The sequence below is a fragment of the Tympanuchus pallidicinctus genome, unplaced genomic scaffold (assembly GCF_026119805.1).
Source record: "Tympanuchus pallidicinctus isolate F22 unplaced genomic scaffold, pur_lepc_1.0 scaffold7, whole genome shotgun sequence".
In the NCBI taxonomy this organism is placed as follows: Eukaryota; Metazoa; Chordata; class Aves; order Galliformes; family Phasianidae; genus Tympanuchus; species Tympanuchus pallidicinctus.
Genome location: NW_026294791.1, coordinates 15,472,310 through 15,499,121, shown reverse-complemented (window position 1 = coordinate 15,499,121; position 26,812 = coordinate 15,472,310). Strand labels below are relative to the sequence as shown.

Below are 26,812 nucleotides of genomic sequence, written 5' to 3'. Positions count from 1 at the left end.
CTAATTTCACTTCTACCTCTACAGGCCTACCAGAGAAGGTGAAACTCTAAGCAGAGAAGTTGTTACAGGAGCTGGAATTTTGAATGGGCAAGAGCACTAACTTGTATATATCATCAATGATGCAATCATAGCTATATAGAACAGGTGAAATGCAAATAATAATTTACCCTTCTGCTTTCCATCATACATATTTCCAAAGCAAGACATCTTCAACTCGCATTAGAAAGCATGTCCAGGCAATGGCAAGGTAGAGAGTCCTGAATGTAAACTGTAATTTTATTGCAGAATTGAAAGTTATTTATGATGTATAAACTAGAAATGAAGGCAGGGCTAAATCACTTTTGATGCAGAATGGAAACATAACATCCTAACAGTATCCCTGTGTATTACAATCCATATGTCACCCAGAATCTCTTTCCTAGCCAAGTACTGAGATCTCCCACATGGTGGGCAGATGAGAATACATCCACACAGAGCTGATGTAAGAGTACTTCCATACATGTTTCAAGTGGCAATATCTCAGTTTGAGCATTTGTCAATATACAGTCTTTCTACAAGTTAATAAATACTACATTCCATCAGTGACAGAAATAAAAGATACAGAATAGCTTTTTAAGGCAAAATAGGTATTTTGGGGCTAGCGCTGTCTCCTCACCCATGCTGCTGTTTTTATGCAGGCTTTGTAATTTATTTTATTTATCTGAAAATTCTGTTGTTCGTGGAAAGCCTTGTCCACTTAACTGGGTGGTCTGTAGCAGAGCACACTACAACACTGTCTGCTCCCTTCAGTTTCAGCTTTGATCCAAGAACTCGACAGACCAGAGGTCCCCATGGGGAGAGTTTCAAGGGGAACTTTAGCTAGGACTGTGGCCTACAAAGGAGAATGCACAAGACAATCGGCTGAGGTGCAGGAAGAAAATTTATTTTTGGTACTGTTAATAAACAAAAGAAGAAAAAATTAGAATAGCGTTTATTTAATCCTTTAATTTCCATCTTTGTGTATGTTTTTTAGGATATGTAATATTTGTATGGTTGTACATAATTCATAAATGTATAAGGATATCTGGTACATGCTCTTTTTTTACTAATGGCTACACGATCCAAAAAATTTGGGATCACTAAACCAGATTATCCTAAGGGGGACTCTTCCTCCAACATTTCCATAGTGCTTGCTGTATTTTGGTATTAATTCTATAAAGAAATGTCTAATTAATCCAGTACTTAGTTTGAGAAAGTTGTATGTAATCAACAGGAATATAGATCTTTTAGACTAGTTTCTACTTCAGATAAGTATTTCAACATTATTAAAATCTTGCATTAAACAGAAAGGCCTTCAAACTGGATCCAGATGAGGAGTATTTTAGATAATTTCTTTCCATGAAAAATCAGAATCATCTGGCAAACATGCTTGCACACTGATGTTAACATAAAATACATTAAACAGAAGATGACTTGTCTGTAAGGCATGCAAGTATATAGGATTTGCAAATGAGTTAGATTTATTACTGAAATTAGAATTCCAGGAAGTACTGTTTTCTGATCACAAGTAATGTTACACACTCTGTAGAAATCATTATTGTTATGAAATCTTTTGTCACAGCCCAGATTTTGTTCAAATATGATAACAAATGACTGTCTTAATAATAATCATTTAGCTGGCAAGACTTTGAGTTGAAGTAGTTTCTGTAGTTGTGCATTTACTGCACTGACTAGTAAAACCAAGAGAATTTGGCTGTGGACTGTATAACAGATTCTGAAGCATTTCTGAAAAAATGGATTGAAGGATTAGAAAAAATCATGCATATGTAAGTACAAAATATGAACTGTAATCAGAAGTACAACAGTATCCCACTGCATAGAAGACTAGATCATATATATGTTATAAGCAAGAAACAAAACTATCATGTGATGCTTCAGATGCCAGTGAGCAAGCTTTCCACATCAAGCATTTTACAGGGGCTTGCATGCTCTTTAAAGTGATTTTAGTGTTTAAGCTCATAACTATTATATTTGCAAAGTCATATAGTCAGTAGTAGTACCAAAGTTAAGTTCTACATTAACGACCATTTTCATTCAAGGTTTTCTTCAAAAGTTGCCATAATATCACTCTGCAAATTCATATCAATTGTACAAGCCATCTGCAAGAAAGCAAATCAGTGTATTTCTCAGAGCAGTCAGGCAGTAATGAATACTATGCAGGACAAATATTAAGATTTAATGAAAACCTACAAAGTTTCTTCCCAAAGAAGTGTATGCTTCCTGTGTTTTTACAAGTTTGCTTATGCATACTGTTCAAGTCCTTCTGAAAAGTGCTGAGCAAGATGAAAGCTTCAGGAGATTTTATCTGGGTCTATTATGATCTTAGCCAAACTGCGTAATACTGTACATTGAACTGGTTTAGAAACATTTAACCTAAAGCATAATAGCAATTAAAGAGCACTCATTATCTATACCAATAAGACCAGTAAGTTAGTTTTTGAAAGGCTCCATGTTGGTATTTCAGAGTACTACAGTATGGCGCACTTTTGTTGACATGTTGTATGTTAGCATGTTGAAGAGGAAGAGCAGCTTGCAAAGACTTGAGGTTTGACTTTTTAAAGGGGAATCTCTGCCTACTTAATAATTTGATTTTGTTATGCAATTATTGTAACATTGTATGAATAATAGGAGCACTTCTTTTGTTATGCCGCTTACAGATTTATTTAATCATCCTATTTTATTTTCTGGTCTAACTTCAGATTGCAGAGTTATCTTGTTTTTACTTGTTCAGGTTCTTACTTTGAAGGACCTGAATTTCTTCTCTCAGTTGTGTACTAGAATTGAAACAAAATTAACCAAAAAGAGTCAGCAACTTACTGCTTCTCTCCTTCTGCGTTCTTGTTCCATTTTTCTGGCCAAGTTACGGTCCTGAGCAAGAGGGTGTTGCTGAGCTTCTGGCAATTGTTTGCTCATATCCTCTTCTTTTGGGGGCTTAAAGTCTTTCATTACCATGGCATCCAATCCTGTGCCTTTAGGGACCCTTTAGAGAATGGAGGAGAAACAAGTACAGGCTTGAAATCTTTTTATTTTCTTTTGTAACAAGGCTGTGCAACTCAACAGAATTCTGCAAATAAATCCGAACTTAGTACATAGTACGTGGTTCCATTTTATGAATTATGATAATTTCTCTTTGCAAGAAGTACAGTGTACACAGTTTTTATGTGGTAGTAAGATAAGGCTCCTTGTGTTCTATTTCCAATCTATATGCACACAGGATTTGTATGCATGCTATGCAAAACTTTTACTGAAGTCACATTCTTTCATACATGATTAATTTTCTGTTAGTTTGGACATTTTGCTTCCAAATTCATCCTTCTAAACTAATTGAGTTCTATTTCACTAACTTCAGACAAGGATTTCTGATGTCACTTGACAGATACCTCTCTTGCATTAAAAACGATGCAGAAGTTAACCAGAAAAAAACTTTTTATGCACTAGTAAATATGAATCACTGAAAACTTACAAAGAGGTATTTATAGAAGATATGAAAGAGTTCAAAGAGGGACTGTCAGATTATGTAAGCAACTAACCGAAACTGATGCTGCTTATAGTGCATGCTGGTGGGGAAGAAAAGCTCTGCTGAATGAGATGGATGCTTTTGCAACTGTTAGGTGTAGGCTGCACCATTATCTATACTAAGTTCTGCTAAAGCAGTAGTGCTTAAACAAGGATCCTCTGGGAGGGGAAGGACTTTAAGCAAGATCCAGCATTACTTGCCAGTATGGCAGGATTCCAGATAGACCATTCTGAATGTGAGTTTTACTGTCTAAAGTAGTTCACACTGGCACTACTTTAGCTACATTAGCACCAACTTCTTGAAGATTATCCTTGAAGATTATCCTACTTGTCCATTTGGATATCAATTAGATAGGGATTAGATAGGGATTTTTTTGACTATAGATACAGAAAAGTAATGTATTGAGTGCAGGTATGAATTCTGATCATGCCCAGAGGAACTGAGTGCTCCAACAAAAAAGACAACTATTGCATTGCCTAAGCAGTCCAAAGCTAATTCTTCTTTAATTTAGCCCACAAAATTATTCAACTATCCAGATGATAGACCACGCACATAGATTGAACACATATAAGCAAAAAAATAGATTGATGTTTAAGCATATGTTGTTACAAACCTCTCTTTTTCCTGCGCTTGCCCAGCTGCCTTCTGTAAGGCTACTTTCCTGAAATGCTTGAAGCTCTCTGCAGATGACTTTATTGGAGCTGGAAGCATCATCATTTTGCACAAGCTTACCCAGGAGTCTATGTTCTTAATTCCTGCGGCCTAAAATTATTGAAAAGAAAAAAAGGGGGTGGGAGGAAACATGGAAGTAGCAATAATACAGCTACTAAAGTTGTTTTTTTTTTTCACTTCAATTACCCATTTTCTACTTAGTTCCTACATTAGCACAATGCTGTTTTCAGGGAACTTAGTGTAGACAACCTACAACAAAAAATTCTTCACTTTTCTAAGAATATTTGAGCAAATAAAGCAATCTAAGCAGACTTCAGTACATTTTTTCAATGTTTTCCTCAGTGTTGAAATTCTCTAGCAAAGCAGTTTAATAACCAGTAGCAATTGCAACTCTTATGCAGTTCTTTCTGTTCACTTCTCTAATTTTAATTCTAGAAAACATGAATTCACAAGACAGCACCTACCCTTTCTGGAAAACTCTGGGATTTTGTCTCTGGAGTCTTTGTACCATTAGGTGTATTACAATGACCTGATGGAAGAATAAAAATGGGGTTTTTATTCATGTAGACTTTGTGGATTTTGTTACCTCAAATTAAAATAATTTGTTTAGTCAATCTAGAAAATGACTTAATTCACACTACAGAATTTTCAAAATTAAATCACGTGGTTCAAAATGACAGAAACATTCCCAAATACTGGTAGCATTTCCTAATATTCATGCTGAACGGAACCACTGTTCTGCAGGTTGGTGCAGTTCAATTCAACTACATGCATTCTGTTTTTTCCCTCAAGTTTTCTACAGAAGAAGTTATTAACAAAAAAGTTTTTCTTCAACACTAAGAATGGCTGGAACACATATTATTGCAGGAACAGTCAAACACCACTGTTACTGAAGGGGTCAGATAGCTCCTCTCAAAATTAAATGCTGAAGCTCACACATACTCAAAGGCAGTTTAATCATGAAATAGTTCCTGTATTCCTCCCGCTCCCCTTCCCCCAAAGCTGTCTGCACATGCAGAATTGAATGAGGAAGGGAAGGAGAGATAGTAGGACAAATTAAATGAAAGATCAGAGTCAAAATTTAAGACTAAAGGCTAAGCAGTAGACGATAGTTTTGGCTATGCTTGCATCCCCCTGCTAACCCTGTGAGCATGAAGCAGTAAGCTTCATTCATTCCTGCTTGTTTTCCCAGCCCTTCAACGTATAGAAACAATCACAATCCTGGCGCTATATGTGGTACACAGGACAGGAATTCAAATTCCAAAGGGGCAGAATATAGTAAGTTAAGTCTATTTGATTCACCTATTACACATTTTAAAATTCTTTCTTATTATTTTTTTTAAGTACAGTAGAAGAACTATCCTTTGTCCAGAGTTGAGCAACTAATCTGTGATATTTCAATTAGGTTTTGCCAAAGCTTGTTCCCACCCTGTTCAATCATATGCAAGGAATGGTGAAGAGGGAACAAAACCCAAGTAATTGTGTCTAGTAACACTCAGATTTAAGTGAGGGCACTCTGTACCTCGCTGTGCAGTCTTGAGTTTGCAATATGCATGAAGCCTGACACATTCTGCTATGGAATACAGCTTTCTGGAGACCTGCCTACTTGTAATCTCATGGAATAAACTTGCAGTTACTTGACATCACTTTACTATCAGATCCTCATCACAAAACTGGAGATAGTTACTCAAAAAGCATAAAGTGCTCTTAGGGAATGAGCTGCCTTCGAGAATCAGCAGAAAACAATCGAGGACCAGCAAAATTCTGTGCAGACTGGAGGTTCAATCAACACTCTCAAGCTTTCTGGAATACTGAATTATCTTTAGTTAACTTTCTGAAGTCAGTACTAAGTCGTTTTGCTTTCTGTATTTTAGTGCAGAACGAGAAAGGAGCTGTAACATTTTTTTCCTTAACAAAAAAACCAAAACAAAACAACAAACCAACCCCACACCAAAAACACAGCAAATAAAAGCAAGTGTTTTGTCAACTGATTCATGCACAAGTGTTAAACATTTTATTTCTTCAAGACAGATTCATAGACATTTAACTTTCTGGCCTTTAAATCAATTGGTTCTGATTATGGCAGTACATACTCTGCTCTTGGCTAATAGATATTGAATCAGCGGCTCTCTCACTGGCCTTGCTTTGAACTTCATCTAGATTAACTAATGTTTTTTCAGTTTTAGTCCCATCAGCATCATCAGCAGGGAAGGTTGTATTGGATACCTAGAAGAGAAATAGAGAAATTAGACTTCAAAACATACTCTGATAACATGTTAGTTCTTGCTATATGATAATGTATTAATGTGTTCAAAGCCATGTTGAGAAAGACAGTTTAGTATCCAAAGATAGAAGAGATCATGCTGTGGCAATGACATCAATAGCTTCTTTATGCAGAGGCCCTCCTAAGCAGCATGCTCTCCAAGAGCATGGAGATGGTGTTTAAATATTTCACAGAAAGAAAAAGCCTCTAGATTCTTGTTAAGCTTCTGGAGCTTGATATTTCTAGAGAGCAAGAACACACAGTATGAATTGTTCATCTCTCTGCACAGCTGTAGGTTTACAGGTGAGCTTTTGACATATATGACTACAAGGACTACCTGAATTTAAACTTCAGCACTGAAAACGAGAATAAGTGAGTCTTATAGTGCATTATAAAGTTGATGCACTTCAGTCAATGCCAAACTCTTCCTTTTTATATTGTGTCCAATGAATTCATGCTCCTATTGAAGGATAAGAATCACATATTTAGTGGGCTTTTAGGTAAATGTTTTATTATTGTTCTAAAGTGGCTTTCTTTGCATCAGACTCAAGACTGGAGTGTTACATCAATTTAAAGAAATAGATATGCCTTAAAATAGTTATTTGAAATAATGTATTGGAGAGATGTATTCACCTCTGGAACAGCCTGTGTACACTGGATATCAAAAGGCTGATCTGTCCTTCGAGCAGTCTGAGGCATTTGCTTGACTGAAGTATCTTGCAAAGCACATACATCTGCAAGCATACCTGAGAAAGAAGAGGTGAATGGTTTCCCAGAACCTACACACTGCAGTTCTGCATCTCACTGTTTAGAGCTGTGGATTTGCCAACTACAAAGGCTACCTAGCTACTTTGTAGCTACCAACTGCAAAACTACCTAGCTGCACTATGACTTTTTTTTATTAGGTTTTAATTTTTTTTTTTTTTTTTCAGATTATCAACTACCAGCTGTCTTTTACTAAACAACTGAGGAGTGTCTGAATTGACACCTTCTGATTGAAGAGAAAGAAAACAGTTTCTTAATCACATTTCGTAGTGACTTATAGCTGATATGTTTAGATAACTGATCAGTTCAGAAGGCCTGTGGTGCTAGTGCAGCTAATAAGTACTTCATATGTTAACTTGAACAATGATGGCAAAAAATTAAGCATTTAACTCCTGCCTTGAAGTACTTCCTGTAACTTTAGGTTCATTAAGGCATCACTGCCTCCAGTTGCTGGCTCTCTTCATTGAGGGAGGGAGGCATGAACCTCTCTGTTTTAATAGTGTTCTATCCCAGTCTTAGCGCCAGAGTAATCAAACTATATCCTATTTGACATACTTTTGCTTACACCATGCTCCTAATTAGTCCATATCATGTAAAAACCTTCGCTATTACTCACCCAATAACTTCCAAAACTTCAAGATAAGCTTACTGAGCAGTGTGAACACCAATTCTACCACCTTTCTTTCTTCAAGGTTCACTCAAATAGCCATGATTCTTGCCATAAAGTTGTTACCTGAGGGAGACTTAGCATTTTGTTCTGCTGATTTAAGAGATCTACTCTGTAAAGGCTTAAGCTTCTGTAGCACAATGGGAGACAACAGCTGTGGTTCTGGTGATCCATGGTTTTGCAAGCTACTAGCAACAGATGAGGGCTGTACTTGCAGAACAGCATTGTAGGGCATTCTCTGTAAGCACAGTGATGTTCTCTGTGAAGAGAAGGCACTAATTAATATGCTCAAAAAAAATCTTAATTTAATAACTGTTTGATTCTCTCTCTCCCTCCCTTTACAGCATTTTTCAGGTGCAGTAGTCCTTTTGTAGTGTGGCGTTCATGAGAGTTTAGTTGACAAATCCCGGTGGAGTAAAATCCCCTGCTTTGGTTTGATAGATAGAAGCCCACCAGATCATCACTTTGTGTTTTGTTGTCAATTATTAAGTTTTATTAAGGACTTTTGGTGGTGGTAGAGAAGGAAGGAAGCATTCTCTGTCCTCTCCACACCTTCATCCAGCAGAGAACTTCCAGTATTCATAATGGGTAAAAATCTCAGAAGTTTTTATACTCATCTTCCATAAAAAAGCAAAATATACCTTTATTAAGTAGATTTTACATTACTGAGTCAGTCCTACAGAGCAAGTAGTATTCAAGCTATGTTCATTATTTCCTGCTTATCTTGTGCACTTCCCAATACTGTCGGATGTACCAATTAACTACTGAGATGAAAAGTTATATCCACAACAGTCAGTTTACCTTAGGTTGTTCCAAAGAAGTTAGGCAGTTTTGCATCATTCCACTCTGTTCTGAGCATGTTCCTGTAACTGTAAATTCAGTGAGGTGGGCAGAAAGAGAGGAATGGGAAAAAAAGAAAGTCACTGCATATGTAGCATTATTTACATGTACAAGTCATAAGATGGGTGTGTACCCAAAGAGCCAAACTCCACATGGAAAGGAATGGTCTTATCTTGCACACTTCAGTTTGATGTGTTACGGAACTTTTCCCAGATTTAACACGTACAAATCCCTGCAGGATCAAGATCTTTGCTACCCTCAGTGATTCCACTATTTGCTTTTCTGCATTCAAGGGCAAGTGTGGGATTCATCTAACTTAAGGCTGTTGCCTCATACGGATGCCTACCACTCAAATGTGGGGGAGGATCTACTCTGCCCCGGAAGAATAAGAAGTGTTCCACATAGAGAAGCGTAATTCCAGCATCATGATGCTACAGCACCACACTACACCATGAACAAATGTGAGAAATCTTAAGCACCTTGGCAGATTTTGGCACTCCAGCCAGCATTGTTGGCCATTTTGTCCCTAGGCTTAGGAACAAAACCTTACCCATAAGATAACGCTCCTCTGGTACTGCAGACCAGACAGTGAAAATAAGTTCAACTTTCAATTAGTAGTTTAAAAAAAAAAGAAAAAGAAAAGAGAGAGGCAATGCAAAAACCCACAGAAGTAAGCTGTAGCCTGGTGGTCAGGTCTCTGTCAGACACACAGACTTCTTTCTAACAGATTTTAGTTTCGTTATTCATTTTTAACTCAGTTTTGAGACATTCATTTAATAACATCTAGAATTGAGTCCTCAACATAGAAGAAACCTGTATGAATTATTTAAGTCCTTGGTAAGCATTTGGAGCAATAGGTGCAAATTAGGAAGACAGATATTCTGCCCCGACAGAAACAAAAGGAAGCTTTCTGACCCGATTCAGAGTCACTGCTGTCTGAGGAGCTGGAAGCACTGCTAGTGCTGCTGCTCGAGTCCGAGGAGCTGCTAGTGTTGCTGCTTTCACTCAGTCGGCTTGGTCTAATACTGGACTCAGCATTACTCTCAACTGCAGAATAAAAAGGAAGACTTTGAAACATCCTGCAGTAGGTCTTCATCTACAAGCCTAGGATCTTCTTTGTAAGGGCTGTTTTCCCATATGACTGCTAGTCTTCTACCATTACCCTGTCATCTTTCCAGCAGATTCATGACCTTTATAGAACAGAGATTTATCAGCGGTGGGCTTGGATAAATGAAATAGCCAATTAATAGCTGCAAACACACAACTTACAAGCCTAAACTAGGTTAAGATATGTGCTATTGTATGACACAATTCAAGCACGGTTTCCACCATAGTTTTTCCTGCTCTTAAGTCTGGTTGTGCTTATTAGTGCTGCCAGGTTTGCATACTGAGGCCTTTGCTATAGTTGATTCTCCTCTTTCCTACACTATGTGTAATCTAGAATTATCTTTTGCCACCTCCTCACCGTATGACTGTTTTACATCCGCAGGGTTAGCTTAAGCTTAGTTTACAATCTTATTCAGACAAAAAAGCTTTTCCTCGAAGTTGTTTCTCCAGTGGAAGCTTGGGAAACAAGAAGCCTATACCAATATCCCTATTTTCTTAGACACACATTTGCTAAATGCTAGCTTCAGTTCTCCCTTGTAATGAAGCCAAATACCAATTTAAAATATTTTCTAGCCTGCCTCCTCCATCTTCACCCAACATTACGTTAATAACTTAATTGCTTCTTGTAGCTTTTATTTCTAGGATATTTTAAAGTCATTCAACTAGCTTTCTCTATTCAGTGTTGGCTATCAGCTATAGCCTGACAGTTATGGGGCTAGTAAAGTTTGTGTCATGTCTTCTATTGCAAAAGTGAAAAATGTTATTTTTACTTTTATTAAAGGATTAGATAGGAGAAATAAGGAAGAGGTTTTATACAGGACAAGTAGCTGCCTGTTCCTATGGTGTCACACCAGCAAATGCAATCTTAAAACCTAGCAAAGAGAAGTCTAAGACCTTAAATATTCTGAAGAAAAAGTCTCCATTTACATAACAGTACACAGGCCAAATTGACACTTCAAGATTTTTGTTGCAAATAAATGAAATTCACATTACATTTGTAGTTCTCTTTCTTTGGATTTATCTGACCATTGACATCCAGTAGTCTCTTCTCCAGTTCTTGTTTCCTCTCAGAAAGAAGCTGCTGTTTTGACTTCATTGCTTTTTTGGCTGTGTGAGATAGGAGTTAACACCTCAGCAAAACAGAGAATTGATCTGTTTGTTCTTTTGAAACATAATTTATTCTACATACCATGCTGCTTTCTTGGTCTCTTCCTCAAACAGGTTGCCACGTATTTCTCTAATTCTCTGAGTGTTGAAGCCTTTAAAGTTTCAAAGTCTATTTCTATCTCATCAGGGCTAGAATTCCTCAGTGATGGTTCTCTTGATTGTATTATATGGACTACTTTCCCAAGCTTATCTCCAGGCAGCTTATTTATGTTCAAACTCAACTGCCTTTTCTCATCATAAGTCATAGGCTTGGCACCATCATCATCTTCTGACTTATGTGCCAACAAGACCTGCTGGATGGTTTTCTTTGATTGACTGCAAAAAGAAATTTACTGCAGTAACTGTAGTTTAAAATAATTTTACACCCACACAAGTCCCCCGCACTTACATGTTTGAAGACTGCTTTTTCTTAGATTTCTTGTGTTTTAGATCTTTCTTTTTTTGAATCAGGCTTGCTTTAGCTTTTTCCTTGTTCTTCCCCTTTTCTTTCTTAGCCTTCTCTTTTTTCTTTTTTGATCTAGGTAAGGATGCTCTGGTCAAAGCCCGCAACTGCTGGTGAACAGCTTTAAGCTATCAAAAGAAAAATAAAAAGCTGAGAGTCTTAAGTAATGTAATAGGAATGGTGAACTGGTTCTATATGTAAAAATCAGATCTCTGGCTTATAATGGATATTAATGTTTGCTCTCCAAACAAGACTTGTTTTTTAAACATCTTAGTCTATTCAAAAAAATAAAAATAGTCACAGACAAGATGATTAGAAAATAAAGCTACTTTTTTTTTTTTTTGCAGGCTTGTCTAAGAGCATGCATCTTCCAACAAACTGTGAAAACTAAATAGCAAAATAAGAAATTCACTGTAGTACTGTCCAGCGGCTTCTCTTCAATTTCAGGCATTTGGGAAGCATGTAAATGCTTCATGTGATTACTGCATTGAGCTAGCTGGGCTGGGCATGGGCATCTTCAATCTGCAAACCCAAGGTACTTTATTCCCAGCTAGCTGTTTTGTATCACATGTTGACATAGCTTTATAGGAAGTTTATTTAAACCTCTAATAGATTATAAAGAGGAATTAGACTGAGAATATAGTTTTCAACCACACTGAAATACTTAACTGTGGTGAGGCTGTCTTGTAGAATTAGTTATCTTCAGGCCAATATTCGTGAACTCATGTTTTATGTCCTACTCTGGGAAGAAATGAACGCTGAGTTGTTCCTTATTTGACTAGCAGAACCAAAACTTACTCCTTCCCTGGATTATAGATACAGTAGCAGCTTGACTTGTTATTTCAGGCAAAAATTAGAACTATCACACTGTTAGATAGTAAGACATAGCTATGATATTCATGCTGTTGGCAGTAGTTGAAAAAACTTTATTTTATTTTATACTAAGCTTTCTAACATAGAATTTATGACTTGCTTTTATGTGTCTCAAAAGCATATTCCTGACTATGTAAAGGAGCTAACACACCTTGACAGATTGAGCATAAGAGAGCTTTTTAGCCGTATAAAATGAAGCAAATGCCGTTCAGAAGCATGTGACTCTGTGTGTGGAGTACCTGCATGCTGTCATCCATGGTATCATGGCAACAGTCTTATTTTTGTTCAAAAGACATGTCTTATCTAAAAAAAATGCTAGGCAAGAGCACTAGATGACATTTCAATAGAAACATTTTGTATTTGCTGAGGCACTTGCAGATTGTTAATGTTTGGAAGTACTTCCAAACAGAATCAAGTTTAGTTTTTCAAAATCCAAGTGACTGTAGAGTCCTGTAAACACTGATTCTTGGTGCTAAGCCTTAGAATAGACAATTGCAAGGGCATTACCAGAGACATTACAATCACGATGTTGACTCCTAGTAGTTACCTGCTCCTGAAGTTTTGCAAGGTACACTGTTCTCTCCTTTTTAAAGTCTTCAGATGATTTTTCTTCTGAGGAGTCATCACTGCTGCTGTCACTGGAATAAGCTTTTGTAATTTCTCTTGCATGCTGTGGCAGAAGAACACTTGTAGCTGGTTCATCAGGAATTTTGGCAAAGTGAGTCTCAAAAACATCCTAAAGGATTTTGTTTAGGAACAGCAAATAAACATCTCAGATTTCTCAAAGCATTGTGAAGCTCCTGTTTGTTTTCTAGAACTACACATCGGAGGAGCTGATCACAGCGGATGGTACATCAGGGCCTAAATGACCAAGAAAATCCTCAAGTCTTTTTCTGTTTCAAATCTGACTTCAAAAATAACTCACCTGAAGTTTTTTTGCCATGGCAACCACTTCATGGTCTGGAGAATTACGTTTGTAGCAATTCATGAACATTAATCTAACGTCTGTGGCAAATTCTTGTATATCTCTATATTCAAAATTATCCATTTTTTTCTAGGGGGAAAGAAAGTGAATAGAAGTTTAGGCATTAACTTTAAAAGTGGCTCCATAGCCTTGGTATAAATTGACTAACCAACTCAGTCCCAGAGTGATCTGCCTAGTATTTGTAGGCTACTGACCACCAGTATCCACCTGGAGGAGGGTTAATTTTCACAGAAAAGGTGAAAGGTGTCACAAATATCCAGTGCTTGAGGATTCTAGGCACTATAGAGGTTGAAGGGGTTTGGACAGAAGCAGAAGTAGGCAATATGAAACATTTTGTTTTGTATAACACTAGCAACAGCATCACACAGACTGAAAGAGACTTAATATGCTTTACTAGCAGCCTGATTAAAAAGGTAATTCTCAGCACTACTGCTATTAGCTTGTTCAAGCTAATTCTCAGCACTACTGCTATTAGCTTGTGGATTAGCCAGTATGTACATAGTCACCACGAGGCTCTGAAGAACTTCAGTAAACAGTTGCTTTTTAGTGAGCAGAGCAGTTGTTCTCTCAAACTATTTCTTTCAAATGAAAAGCAGCTTTCATGACTTTTTCAGCTAGTGCTATTAAAATCCAACATGATTACACAAGTTATTTAAGTGAAGAAGTTGTCCAATCCCCTCTAAAACATACTTACTTTAATGGTTCCCAAGTCTGCAGGACATTTGGTGATCCCTTTTTTCTCACCAAGTGAGAAGGATACAACATCTGCAGATTTTAAGAAAGGCCGTGCATATGCTGAATGTTTCTTTGAGAACATTTCTTTAAGAATTTCATTACAATATTTTAGTTGTTTTGACAACTGAATCTTTTTAAGAACTCTAGGTGATTGCTGAGAATCTGGTAAGCCTTTCTTCAGAATCTTCTTTGGTATCATACATTCATTTTCACCTTTGCATGTTTTAACAGTTTTTCTTTCATTACATGTTGCAGAAGATTCACTGCTTGTTGTGAGTATTGAAGTAGTAGGAGTTGTAGTGTCGGCCTTCCTTTTCACACCTTTTTTTGTCTAGAAAAATGAAATCTTTAAGTTTAAAAGATGTACATCCAGAACAGTGGGAGGTCAGCTTTGAAACCATACAAAAAAAAAAAACAAAAAAAACCAGAAGTGTCAAGAATTCTACAAGTATCAAAACCAAAAGAACATAGTATTTCCCCAAGTTTAGACTGAGAATCTGCAATACATTATGAACCAACATCAAGCTTACTCTTAAGTTTAAAGGAAGGAAGTAGGTTGTGGGTAGCTTTTAGCCAATTGAGAAGACTGAAAGAAACCAATAGGTTATGAAATATTCAAGTGACTACTATGGAAAGCAAAAAAAGTTACTGCAGTTTATGTTAAACTGGCAGAACGATTTATGTCTACAATTTTTTTAAACCCCAAGTGGTATTTGGTCTAGAGGAGGTGAACTTGCTTTGCCCGTTCGTGTTCAGATCTGTAGTAAATGTAAATATACACTGTAAGAGGACCTTGTTGGAAATGGATAAAGAAAGCTAAGCCCATACAAGCCTGTTCATTTGATCAGAAGTGTCAGACATCCACATACAATTCATACAGCAATTAACAAGTGCTTTTGTGAGCTATGAACACCTTTCCCAGCTAGTTAGTGTTTCAACTAATATGCTATTTTGGGAACTCAAGCACTTTAATTGAAAACATGAGAAGTTTTTAAATAGAACTTACAAAAATCTTATTTCAATACTAAAACCTTTATCTGGATCACAAGGAAAGAATTCCTACATCAAGGCAAAACTTGCAAAAGTGTGGAAATACACTTTGAGAACGAGCTTTTTAGTTTACTTTGAGGAAAAACAATCTTCAATTGATATTTATAAAAAAATGAACATCTACCAAGCAGTCATTCCAATTTCTGCATGCTTTCTAGAAATAATAGTAGCCCAGTTATTTAACAGAGACCTAAAATATATATTAGATCTCTTATTATCCTCTGTCACAATAGAAGTTTTGAAGAGATCCTGCAATAAACATGACTTTTTTGGTCTTGCTGTTCATGCCTGGAGCAGTGATTTCAATACCTTTCATTCCAAAAGTTATTTGAGGTAACTTACTTTTGTGATAGGGATGGCAGCTGGCATTAAAGTAGTCAGCTGAGCTGCAGACAAAGGAGGTGGTGTGGCCTTCTGTAGCTCTTGAGTTATATCTGTAGGCTGCTCACCACTTTCATGTTGTTTCTGCCTTGTTCTCTGTTTAGATGAAGTCCCACTGTTTGGCTGCTGAGGTTCTGGTTATTTTTAAAAAGTTTTAAGTTATGCCTTAAATAGTGCAGTTGATCATAGTGGACAGTTTTAAATAATACATCTTCCACACACGAACTATATAAGTAACAAGTACAAATAAAAGCTTTGATATATAGAGCAATGTTTTTTATCCTCTACTCAACTCCTCTATCTCAGCTAGAGCACTGTGTCAAGTTATGGATAGTTGGCATCAAAGAAACTGCGGATTAACCTCAGAGAAGTGATTTAATAGACAACATGCTAAGCCCCCTATATTGTAAGAAAAGAGAAGTACTTGCAGAGAAAATACTAAATCATTCTGCATACACGTGAAATTATAGTCTTTAAAACACTTCAAAATTCATACAAGTTGCATGTTTGTGTACGTAAAGGATATAAGTGGTCTTAAACAGCTTCAGTATGAGAAAGACTGACTTATGAGTGTATAATTGTCATAATTTAAGATCTGCTCAGTTTCCAATGCATTTCTCAAAATTTCTGGGAACTGCTTATACCTGTTCAACAAACACTTGCTTCCTATTAAGGTACAACATCTTTTCATTAGAGCTAACATAGATCCAGCAACTGACATCAGTTCCAGGCCCACTTGGGAGTCTACCTTGAAGGCCTCCAAATTCATCCACTGGGATGCACGTACAATTCAACACACTAAATAGTCCACTTCTATTAATAAATTTATTTGTCTGGCAGTGTTGAAAGAAGAATTTTGTTCAAATGAAACATTTTTCAAGGTAATGAAGCAGGTTACAAGAGCAATTAAGACAACACAGGAGGTCAAAGATGAGTAATGAGTTGAAGCTAATCTCCTGGACCATTTTAATTAGGCTTCCCAATGTAATTTGTAGTATCTACTACGTAATTTCCTCATTAGTTTGAGATGTCTTGTCCACAAGAAATATGATTCAGTCAAGAGCACTGTTTCATATATAAAACTATGCTGTTGCACTACTGATGGTGTTGTCAGTTCTCATTCTGGTGAGTGTTTTTCCCTCGTCTTAAATACATTTCATTAGTAGAAAGTTCCTTTACAACATTACAGCTGCACTGAATCTGCCAAAGCTTTGCAGTAGTGTTACTGGTCCAGTGTATTCTGGGAAAGATAGAGAGCATCCCAACTACTCCTGTGCTGAGTTGTGACGAGTTACAGAGGACTCTCTGTTCCCAGCTTTTATTTAATGTTAACAATTCAGCACAAAGCCATTACCTTCTGTCAGCTTTTCTTTTCTTTTTCCTTTGTTGGGCATCAGTATTTCTTCTGATGGCATTTGTGCTATTTTCTGCATGAACACTTTTTCTAGTTCTTGGGCCATAAACACAATGTCATCACCTGGCTGCAAAATATAGTTGATAGCATTCAGAGTGCAGGAGAAAAAGCTGCAGTAATAAAGTGCTACTTTTTCAACTAACCATAGTCTACATTGAATAGATAGCAACACGTCACCTGTATCAGAGAGACACTAGTCATCCCTGTTCCCTATCTAATAGCCCCTTTCCCCCACCCCTACCCCCACCCCCACCCTTTATTCATTCCTATGATCTGAAGAAAGCTCAAAGATACTTAAGCATAGCCAAAGCTCAAGGAGATACTCACACTTCAGCTTAAGTTAGTGTGTCTTAAGTTAATAAGAAGCATGCCTCAGAGTAACTAACCTTGGACTTGTCTGGCTGTTACACTGTGTTGTAAGCTGTGCAAAATAAACCTTGAAGTTTCGCCAGCAGAACCCTCATGTTATGATAACTATGCATTCAGATGTTAGCAGCAAGTTAAGCCTCACCTCTGTCTTCAGTTAAACCTAGCAGCAAAGCCCTCTCCCATTTCAAATGGAACTAGCTTCAAGAAACGTTGAAAACATTGACAAGTACTGTAGGTAGTTAGAAGTATCCACTAATTCAGACTCGTTGGCTTTCATTACAATTGATTACCAATAAGAGGTGTTAGTTTCACTTACCTTGTTATATATGTAGCAGTTCAGGAACATGGTTTTGAAGTCATCAATGCATTCTGCAGCTTTTGTGTAGTAATTATGTTCCAGACGCTTTTTAATTGTGCTCAGGTCCATAGGTTTCTTTATAATACTGTAGTAATCCTGTGTTTTTCAAAGAATCACAGCAAATCTCTTGAATATTAGGACATGATGATTCTGACACAATTACAAAAATTAGATTGCAAGAGAAAAAACTGCATTATGTTTCATGGCACATTATGTACAATTAATCTCAGACATGAGAGAAGTAAAAATACCTAGTTTGGAAAATAAAGAATTGGAGAAACCACGGTGTTAACACCTTTCTACTCATTTGCCATAAGCAGTACCTTCCAGGTAATTTGAAATAGTTGGAATGCTGTGTCAATTATTGATGTTTTCATTTGACTGAAAAAGCTGGGGTGATCCAATATTTGAGTATAAAGATACCTAAATTAAGACTTCTTGTCACAAGACCTTGTGTTCAGTCCAGGAATGTGCTAGTGATTTTGTACATGGCAAAAATCACAGTGCAGTGCATCAAATTGGATCCAGATTTGCCTATTTATTTTAGGATCAGATCTGCTTTTTCATCACAAAGTATTTAGAAAGAGGTTAGCAACTTCCCATTTAAAAAAATAGTCAAAAAGAAAAGAAAAAACACTATACTCAGTATTAAGAAACACAGTTCAATTAGTGGGGAATTAGAAGAAAGACAGCACAGATTACCAAAATCAGGAAGCTCTATAAGGCCCATGTAAGCATTTTTATTCCTTGAAGAAATATTGATTTGCAACAGTCTCAGAAAGGAAAGTGAACAAAGATGCAGCACTCAGTATTAATCAGCAAGAGAAAGCATAGTTTTCTTGTACTTGGAAATGATTAAAGCAGTTATCATGCTAAAGTAGATTTCTAATATTAATTCACAAATACTGCAATACTTCATGGGATAATACTCTATTTCTGAAACAGTCCTTACAGGAAGATTCAGTGCTGCTGCATCTACAGGTTGATGAAATGGCCAGGAAAAGTTGTGTCGCCACATGGCTTTCATGACCACTCTCTGTAAGTACTGAAGTTGGTTTGTTTGACACCCACTATTTTTGCTGTTTATGTATTCTGGTGGAGGAGGATTAGTAATAAGACAATGACGCTGGCTTGGAAGAGACATCTTCAGCAAGAACATACATCCACTTGTTCCAAGATCTTCATTACACATCTAACCTGAAGGGAGGAAAATTGCTATTCAGTAAAGACATCTAGATCCACTGCCACTTGGTGTGTTCATATTCTGTTTGTGAGTTGTCAGTGATAGAGTTACAGACACACAGTTATGATTTAACAGAAACATACTTGTTTTACAGCATCCAGTTGGATGTGTCGAATTACCACGTTCAGTTCTTTAAGTTATAAATAGTTACATTTGAAAAGGATTAAAAAAGGCTTGCTGAGTTCTGCAAGATTTCCCTGGGAATAAGCTGCCTCAGGGGTTCATCGATCAAAGTCTAGGAAGGCATTTTCTACATCCTCACCTCAACAGATGGAGTCTTACAGAAAAGGTTGACCTAAGAATCAGCTTTACAGAGTACACAAGTCTCATCTAGCACAAAGTAACACCTATGCATTACCTTCTTCATGCATCTCTGCCAAACTCACCTCAGAAAAGTCCTGTCACCACCAATAAAACATTTTATCTTAAAAGTACAGTCTGTAACAGTGTACATCTACACAAGCCTGAAAAGCAACTTTTTTTTTTCTTTTTTTTCTTTTTTTTTCTTTCTTTCTTTTTTTTTTTTTTTGTTGTTGTTGTTTTGTTGTTTTGTTTTTGCCAGTGTGCATTGGCTTTATTGTATACAACAGGATTATGAAAGATTAACTTCCCCACCCTTCCTTTTACGTTATTAAAAAAAAAAAAAAAGAGAGAGAGAGAAAACTGCAGTAAGCAGCTATGGTAATTGTTACTATGCTGGAATATGGAGGTGCACAAGAAGGTGCACAAGAAGGACAGAGAGGCCATGTTTTAGATTGGATAACACCAGTAGCAGGCTAAGCAAGCCCTAGACATGATTACATGATTTCCTGTTCGTATCTGTTCTCGTAGTCCGTCATTGTGTTCCAGACACTAAGCTAGGAGTCTGGTTTCCCTCTCTGCATTAAGGCCACTTCTCATATGTTAAGATTAGCACTTGTTTTATCCAGGCTTTTTGTTCATTCATTAAATTAAGTGTTACTCTACTCTCTCTAGCTGTCCTTCTTTCTGCTAAAAAAAAAAAAACAAAAAAACAAAAACAAAAACAAAAAAAAACCAAAAAAACCACACAGAGTCTGATTTGATCATTGCGTGAAGTATTTCATGGAAGTTTTGAAGAAGTTAAGTAACTAAATAGCTACTGTAATCAGCACACTCCTAGGATACAGTCTTATGTTCCCCCCTTACAATTGTAACACTCTGTGAGACATTACATGTTACATACTTCCATCTTTGCTCTTATTTCTGCTTTTAAAAGCAAGCCTTCAACAGCTCTTGAAGCTGAAGATATGTTCTCATTTCTCCCCCATGTGTTCAGTCTCATCATTTACGGAATGCAGGTATCTTTCAATTAACGGTATTGGTATCAAAGTAAAAGGAAACCAAAGCATCAGGGCTTTGCATACATAATACATATAATGTCTTGGGCCCAGGCGCCTGGCTTTTTTCACCTTAATTTATAGTGTAGAATCTAACTTCTATCCCAACAGAAGAGCCAAGACTGGCTGTCGTCCTGGTGGATGACAGGTTGGCCATGAGCCAGCAGTGTGCCCTTGTGTCCAGGAGGGCCAATGGCATCCTGGGGTGCATTAAAAAGAGCGTGTCCAGCAGGTCAAGGGAGGTGATCCTCCCCCTGTACTCTGCCCTGGTGAGGCCTCATCTGGAGTACTGCATCCAGTTCTGGGCTCCCCAGTACAAAAAAGACAGGGATCTCTTGGAAAGAGTCCAGCGGAGGGCCACGAAGATGGTGAAGGGCCTGGAGCATCTCTCCTATGAGGAAAGGCTGAGTGAACTGGGTCTGTTCAGCCTTGAGAAAAGAAGACTGAGAGGGGACCTGATCCAGGTCTATAAATATCTAAGGTGTGGGGGGCAGAATGGCGAGGCCGGACTGTTTTCAGTGGTGAGTGGAGACAGGACAAGGGGAAACGGCTGGAAACTGCAGCATAGGAAGTTCCGCACAAATGTGCGCAAGAACTTCTTTACAGTGAGGTGACGGAGCACTGGAACAGGCTGCCCAGGGAGGTGGTGGAGTCTCCTTCTCTGGAGATGTTCAAGACCTGCCTGGATGCCGACCTGTGCGACCTGCTGTAGGGAACCTGCTTTGGCAGGGGGGTTGGACTCGATGATCTCTGGAGGTCCCTTCCAACCCCTACGATTCTGTGATTCTGTGACTGCATTGTCTAAAGGAGAGACAAGGCTTTATACTTGAATCACCTCTTCCTGTATTCACCCCTCTTCACTTTGGTCATATAACACACTGGTTAAAAGTAAAATTCGAGTTTGTATTTTAAAGCAAGAGTGTGATGAGATTGTAGCCAGCTAGGTAGTTTGATTTCAAGCCTCCCCTTCACAACCCTGTGCATTCTTGAGGTGCAAAGGCAGACCCCAAAGTCAGCAATCTCTGAGAAAGCTTGCATATCTCTTTTAGGACTAATTTGAAGGGTTTTAGCCCTACAATACAGTTTAAGAGTAGAAAGCTTTTATGTATTATATCACTATGGAAAGCAGTGTTTTTAGCAAGACACCATATCTTCTAAGAACCACATTAGAAATAAGCTAAACTTCAAGCTTCTTCTGAGTTTGTTGTTGTTTTTTTCTAAAGAAAGTAATATTTATTACCTCTGATAGATCTCTGAGAGAGAGCATTAGCTAACTTGCTGGAAAAGAAAAAAAAATGCTTTTCCCTTGCTTTAGTTCAATATTATGTCTATTGAAGTAGAACACATATCATCCTAGTCAGAAGCAGCAGCTCAGATAAGCATTAGCATCCTACCTACTGAATAATAACATTCCTCAAGGCTTTTCTAACAGCTTTTTGGTTAGCTAATAGTCAATTATCTCATCAAAATCACTATAAACAAGTATTGAAGAAAACCTCTTATTTTAACATTCTATTTAGAGTTTTAGGTTTTAGGTTTTAGAGTCACAAAAACCACTGACTTCCGTCTTTTGTCATAATGTCTATCTTATAGACCTCAGATCACTCAAAGCTGAATTGCTACCTTTAGAACAGATGATATCATTTTTACCTCAGTTTTAGGAAAGTCAGAACTTAGTGCCTCCCCACCAAAGGGAAGAAGGAAGAACAGAGCTTTAAAAGAAAGGACAGAAAAGTTTTTATAATCTACTCAGTCCTCTGGTTTAGTCAGCAACACAGCTGCACACCTGTAACCCTAGTCTATGATAGATTCTATTTGGGAAACTATTTGTATAAAACGAGAGCTGTTTTGTAAGCTGTTAAGGCTTAAGACACCAGTTGTTTTTCTTTATACCATACTCACATACTGGTTTATCAATAGGATAAGGTGGAGGGATATAAAAATATGGATGATTCTACTTAAGCTAGTTGTGGTTTGCAGACTAAAGCTTAAAAATAAGGTGTTTTATTGGTTATTCTGATTCACATAAGGCTATGGTAGAACAGGGATGCAGAAGTAACATATCTGTTTAAGTGCTCCATAATATTCATACCTTCCTATGCTTTCCTGATTCTTCACTGACTTTTAAATGTAAATACATTATATAAATGTTGCTATAGCAAACAGTGAGATGGAAAAGGTTCTGGTATACATTCTAATAGTGGCAAAAGAAAAGAGAAGCTGCTGTTTCTTGAATGTACTTGTTTGTTGTCTTAGATTTTTCTCTTTAGTTTCCAATTTGCAATTGCTTAACTTTCTTTGAATCTGCCTTTGTTCTGTGAAGAACTTCATGAGTGTGGCAACACTGTGTTTGAAAACTATGTTAGTTTGGTTAGTAATCACTAAGAGATTTTCTTTAAAATTCAGTTTTTTCTGTCTGGCACGTATCTGATGTTAAAATAACTGAGAAGAGAATGCATTGGGATATTTTTGTTTAATTTAAATATAATATTTTGAGAATCAAATAAAAGCAACCAAAAGACCTTGGAAAATATTGTAGTATTTTTCGCTGGTTCTTTAGTTGCAGTGCTTGCTACAAACTCTGGCTCTGTCTGGCTATGGGTCACAGTGCATTCAGCAGTTTTCCCAAAGGGAGAGAGGAGAAAAGGCCAATAAAAGAGTAGAAAGAAGAGGTTACCTTCATGCTTCTGTCCTCACCCAGTACCTATTTCCAAAACAGTCATAACACCATCCATTCAGGTGAGAAATTATGGTATCTGACCAGTTCCAGACTATCAGTTTTTATAGGGCTGATGGAATGGCTGAGATGGAGTAGCATTTCAGTGGAATGTAGCATGACAGTTTACCTCGTCATATGCACAGTGCAACTTTGCTGCTGAATGTGCAATTAATATGAAACTGGGGGGTAAGATCCCTGACTGCAGGAGAGTAGAACAGGAAGAAGGTGTCAGGAAATCAGTCCTGCGGAGAAAGGCTAGTGATTATAGTGGTATGTGGATTTTTAATTAAAGAGACAGTCTGATGTAGAAGCATGGAGGCTATCATGCTTTTATCTAGTCCACGGCAATGTTAAATAGCAATTTAAAACATCAGATCCTTTGTGATAAGGAAGGTAATACATCTGGGCCAGAATTAAGTTCTTAAAAATGGAACCTTATCTTTCCAGTAGCACGAAAGTACCAAGTGGAAAAAGAAAAAAGCTGTATTTTCATCATTGCCTATGCTAAAAAGAATCCTCCTTTATCCCTGCATATAAAATGAGATGATAGAGAAGTTAAGAAGCCAGCATCTGCCTATAGTCTTCCTATCTGTCATACATTTTCCTGTGTATGGAAAGTTCTTCCGTGGAAGCAGTACACTGGAGGGAGTGCTTAAATAGTCGTTCCGTGGCAGATCTCTGCATTGTGACCACTAAATCTGTTCTGAATAGGGTTTCGTGAGATGATGTCTGAGCTACTGTTTTATTACTTCCTAATATTAGTTTGGAAACAACACTGGAGGTGCTGATGCACGTATTAATGCATTGCAGGAATATTGTCTCTGGAACAGAACACAAACAAGGGCACGCATTTGCAGAATTATATGGGCTGTGGGGATGTGTAAGACAAGATCATTTATGAATCAAATTTCCAACTGTTACTTTCTTCCCGTCCCTCTCTCCACATTGATATATACTTTGTGTTTCTGGCTGTTGCTCTGAGGCTGTTCAGTCAGCCTCGTAACATGCCAAATGCAAACAAAATTGAAACCTTGTGAATGAATGCTTCATTATAACTGAATGGTATTTCCCTAAAGTGATCACTTACAGCATGTTCATTTTATTCTCCCAGTGAATATTTAAAGTACCCCTTCACAGTGTGAATACTGCAACAGCACACATAACCACACAAGTATCAAATACTTCAGAAACATTGGGAAACAGCAAAGGGGACCAAAGCTCCCCACACACAGAAGATGATTATGGAAGTCAACTCTTGATTACAGCAAGACAGAAAAACTGAAAATTATGACTAGTGCTTTAATTTATAGGTCAATTTCAGCTCTCAGATATCACTATTAATTTGGAATAACTCTACTACCTCAGAAGAGGCAGTACAGAATAGAATAGAATATTTCAATTGGAAGTGACATACAGACATCATAAAATCCAACTACCTAAGCACTTCATGCCTAACTAAAACTTGAAGAATCTTATTGAGAGCATTTTCCATATGCCTTTTGAACACTGACAGGCTTGTGGCAAACCCACCTCTCCAGGAAGCCTGTACCTATGTTTGACCACCCCTATAGTAAAGCAGTTTTTCCTAATGTCCAGTCTGAACCTCCCCTGGTGCAGCATTGTGCCATTCCTTTGCATTCAGGGAGCAGAGCCTGACCCTTCCTGCTCCATTTCCCCTGCTCAGGAAGCCACAGAGTGCCATGAGGTCACCTCTCAGAATTCTCTTCTCGTAATTAGACAACCCAAGTGTCCTCAGCTTCTCCTCACAGGATATGCCCTCCAACCCTTTTATCAGCTTTGCTACCATCCCCTGGACCTTAATACCCACTTTATATTACAGAGTCCAGAAATGCACACAACATTCAAAGCAAGGATGCACCGAAGATTACTCCCCTATGCTGTTTGTTTAACTCATTGAATCATTTTCACAGTTATGTGTAAGGCTACATTAGTATGAGTTGCTATGCCAGAGTACTCACGTGTTGTGGTTTAACTCTGGCAGGCAGCTAGATATTGCACAGCTGCTTGCTCGCTCTCCCTAGATGGGATAGGGGAGAGAATCAGAAAGGTCAGAGTGTGAGAACTCGCTGGTTGAGGTAAAGGCAGTATATGAAGCAAAGCAAAAGCTGCACACACAAGCAAAGGAAAACAAGGAATTCACTTGCTACTTCCCATCAGCAGGCAGGTGTTCAGATACTTCCAGGAAAGCAGGGCTCATCACATGTAACAGTGTCTCGGGAAGATAAACGCCATCACTCCGAATGTCCTCCTCCTTCTTCTTTCACCTCAGCTTTTATTGCTGAGCACAGCATCATATGGTATCCCTTTGGCCAGTCTGGGGCAGCGGTCCTGGTCCTGTCCCCTCCCAGTTACTTGTTCACCCCCAGCTCCTCGCTGGCAGGATAGCGTGAGAAGCTGAAAAGTCCTTGGCTTAATGTAAGCACTGCTCTACAACAGCTAAAAACATTGGTGTGTTATCACCATTATTCTCATCAAAATCCAAAACATGGCATCGCATGAGCCTTTACAAAGAAAATTAACTCCATCCCAGCCAAAAACATGACACTGGGAAAGTTGTACACACAAAGCTATACAAGGTACAGAAAACTTGTTAAGAAGAATTTGTCCATCCTAGAAATCAGTCTTGTTGCCCTTTATTGTTTCTTTCACCATTTAGAGTGGTGTCACTTGCTACAGACATCTCACACTTTGTTAACTCAGCCTTCAGCAAGTGTCCAACCAAGGCACTACTGCAGAATGATCTTGGTTTGGACCGTATGACATGTTATGAGATGATGGAGCTGGCAAACATATATTTCTCTGAAAATTAATTTCCAAACTCTTTTATTATGTCTGATTAAATTATTTCTGGCAGTTAACCAGTGAGATATTCCTCTTACTTCTGCTGGTGGTGTCCTGGTCTCTGCTCATCTTGCTAATCTTTTTTGCCTTGAGATGTTTTCTGATACTTCATCTTACCCAAAACAATTGTGTCCAACTGGCTGCCTTGCTTCCTGCCTGGCCTCAGTGTTTGTTGGGCTCGTAAGGGACGTCTGCTTACCCCTAATCTTCCAAGTTCTTCCTTTTACTCCCATGCCTGATTACAATTCCTCTTCACAGTCATTTCTCTCTGATCAGACATTCACTTCGAATGGCCAGCTTGCTTCTCTTCTTCCAGCAGTGCTGGAAATCTGCGCTGAGACTGCATCTGTGCTTGAAAGGGAGGGTATCTTGTGAAAACATTAGTTCCTCTTTAAACTGCACAGGAAAATAAACCCTCAGGTAGCAGAAGGCTGTTGTGCATTCTTCCCTGAATAAGACTTTAACACATAATTTTGTACAAGTACACAACAGTTTTTTTCCCCATCCCATGGCCCTTAGGTATACTGAGAGAATGGAAAAATAACACAAACTCTAGAAATTCCACTGACTTTGAAAAAGGAGCTCTTCTAATATGTAAAAATATTAGATCCAACTTTTCAGCATCCTTTTCAGAGCTAGTGATTTAAATGGATTGTCAAGGGAAAAGGATTGGGTTGTTCAGTATAGTCTTGCATTCCCCAAGATAACGGTGCTCGATATTAGTGCTAAATTTATGTGCGGTTTGGCTACCAGAACCAGCTGGGGTGCAAAGAACAGGAGAAGCAAAACGGCATACTGAGTCCGAATTTCATCTTTTTTCCTTTGAATGTATCAGAAAGGGACTTGTTTCTTTTCTACTGAGTTTTCTAGTATTTGCCTAAAGCAGCAGCACGTGATAAAATTCTGAGTATTTGGTCATAAATTAGGGATCTAATTTGTTATTTAAAATGCTACATGTGGCACTGTTGCCATCATAAGGTTCCCTC

General features: G+C 37.8%; 1 protein-coding gene across 3 annotated transcripts; it reads right to left on the bottom strand.

Annotated features, from left to right (window-relative positions):
• Window positions 1-901: 901 nt before the first annotated feature.
• On the bottom strand, window positions 902-25,357 carry BRDT (bromodomain testis associated). 3 transcript variants are annotated; one of them, XM_052666527.1, is made up of 20 exons: window positions 25,126-25,357; window positions 18,597-18,841; window positions 17,603-17,740; window positions 16,858-16,984; window positions 15,465-15,637; window positions 14,032-14,403; window positions 13,278-13,406; window positions 12,900-13,088; window positions 11,426-11,607; window positions 11,060-11,352; window positions 10,864-10,977; window positions 9,679-9,810; window positions 8,725-8,792; window positions 7,990-8,182; window positions 7,125-7,237; window positions 6,322-6,454; window positions 4,693-4,757; window positions 4,170-4,318; window positions 2,857-3,019; window positions 902-2,138 (listed from the first exon to the last, which is right to left on the bottom strand). In XM_052666527.1, the coding sequence occupies exons 2-20, from the start codon at window positions 18,834-18,836 to the stop codon at window positions 2,070-2,072; spliced, it is 3,042 nt and encodes a 1,013-aa protein (XP_052522487.1). In that variant the 5' UTR covers window positions 18,837-18,841; window positions 25,126-25,357; the 3' UTR covers window positions 902-2,069. The 3 variants fall into 3 exon arrangements, with proteins under 3 accessions (XP_052522487.1, XP_052522486.1, XP_052522488.1); XM_052666526.1 differs by having other exon boundaries at window positions 18,597-18,842; window positions 25,138-25,357; XM_052666528.1 differs by lacking the exon at window positions 25,126-25,357 and adding an exon at window positions 21,896-24,033.
• Window positions 25,358-26,812: the final 1,455 nt, after the last annotated feature.

Excerpts from the sequence above, each read along its gene's own strand:
- BRDT (XM_052666527.1), bottom strand. The coding sequence starts at position 18,836 with ATGTGTAATGAAGATCTTGGAACAAGTGGATGTATGTTCTTGCTGAAG. Across the intron at positions 10,978-11,059 it reads GAGACCAAGAAAGCAGCATG|CCAAAAAAGCAATGAAGTCA; the intron begins GTATGTAGAATA and ends TATCTCACACAG. Across the intron at positions 4,319-4,692 it reads CCCAGAGTTTTCCAGAAAGG|GCCGCAGGAATTAAGAACAT; the intron begins GTAGGTGCTGTC and ends CAATAATTTTAG.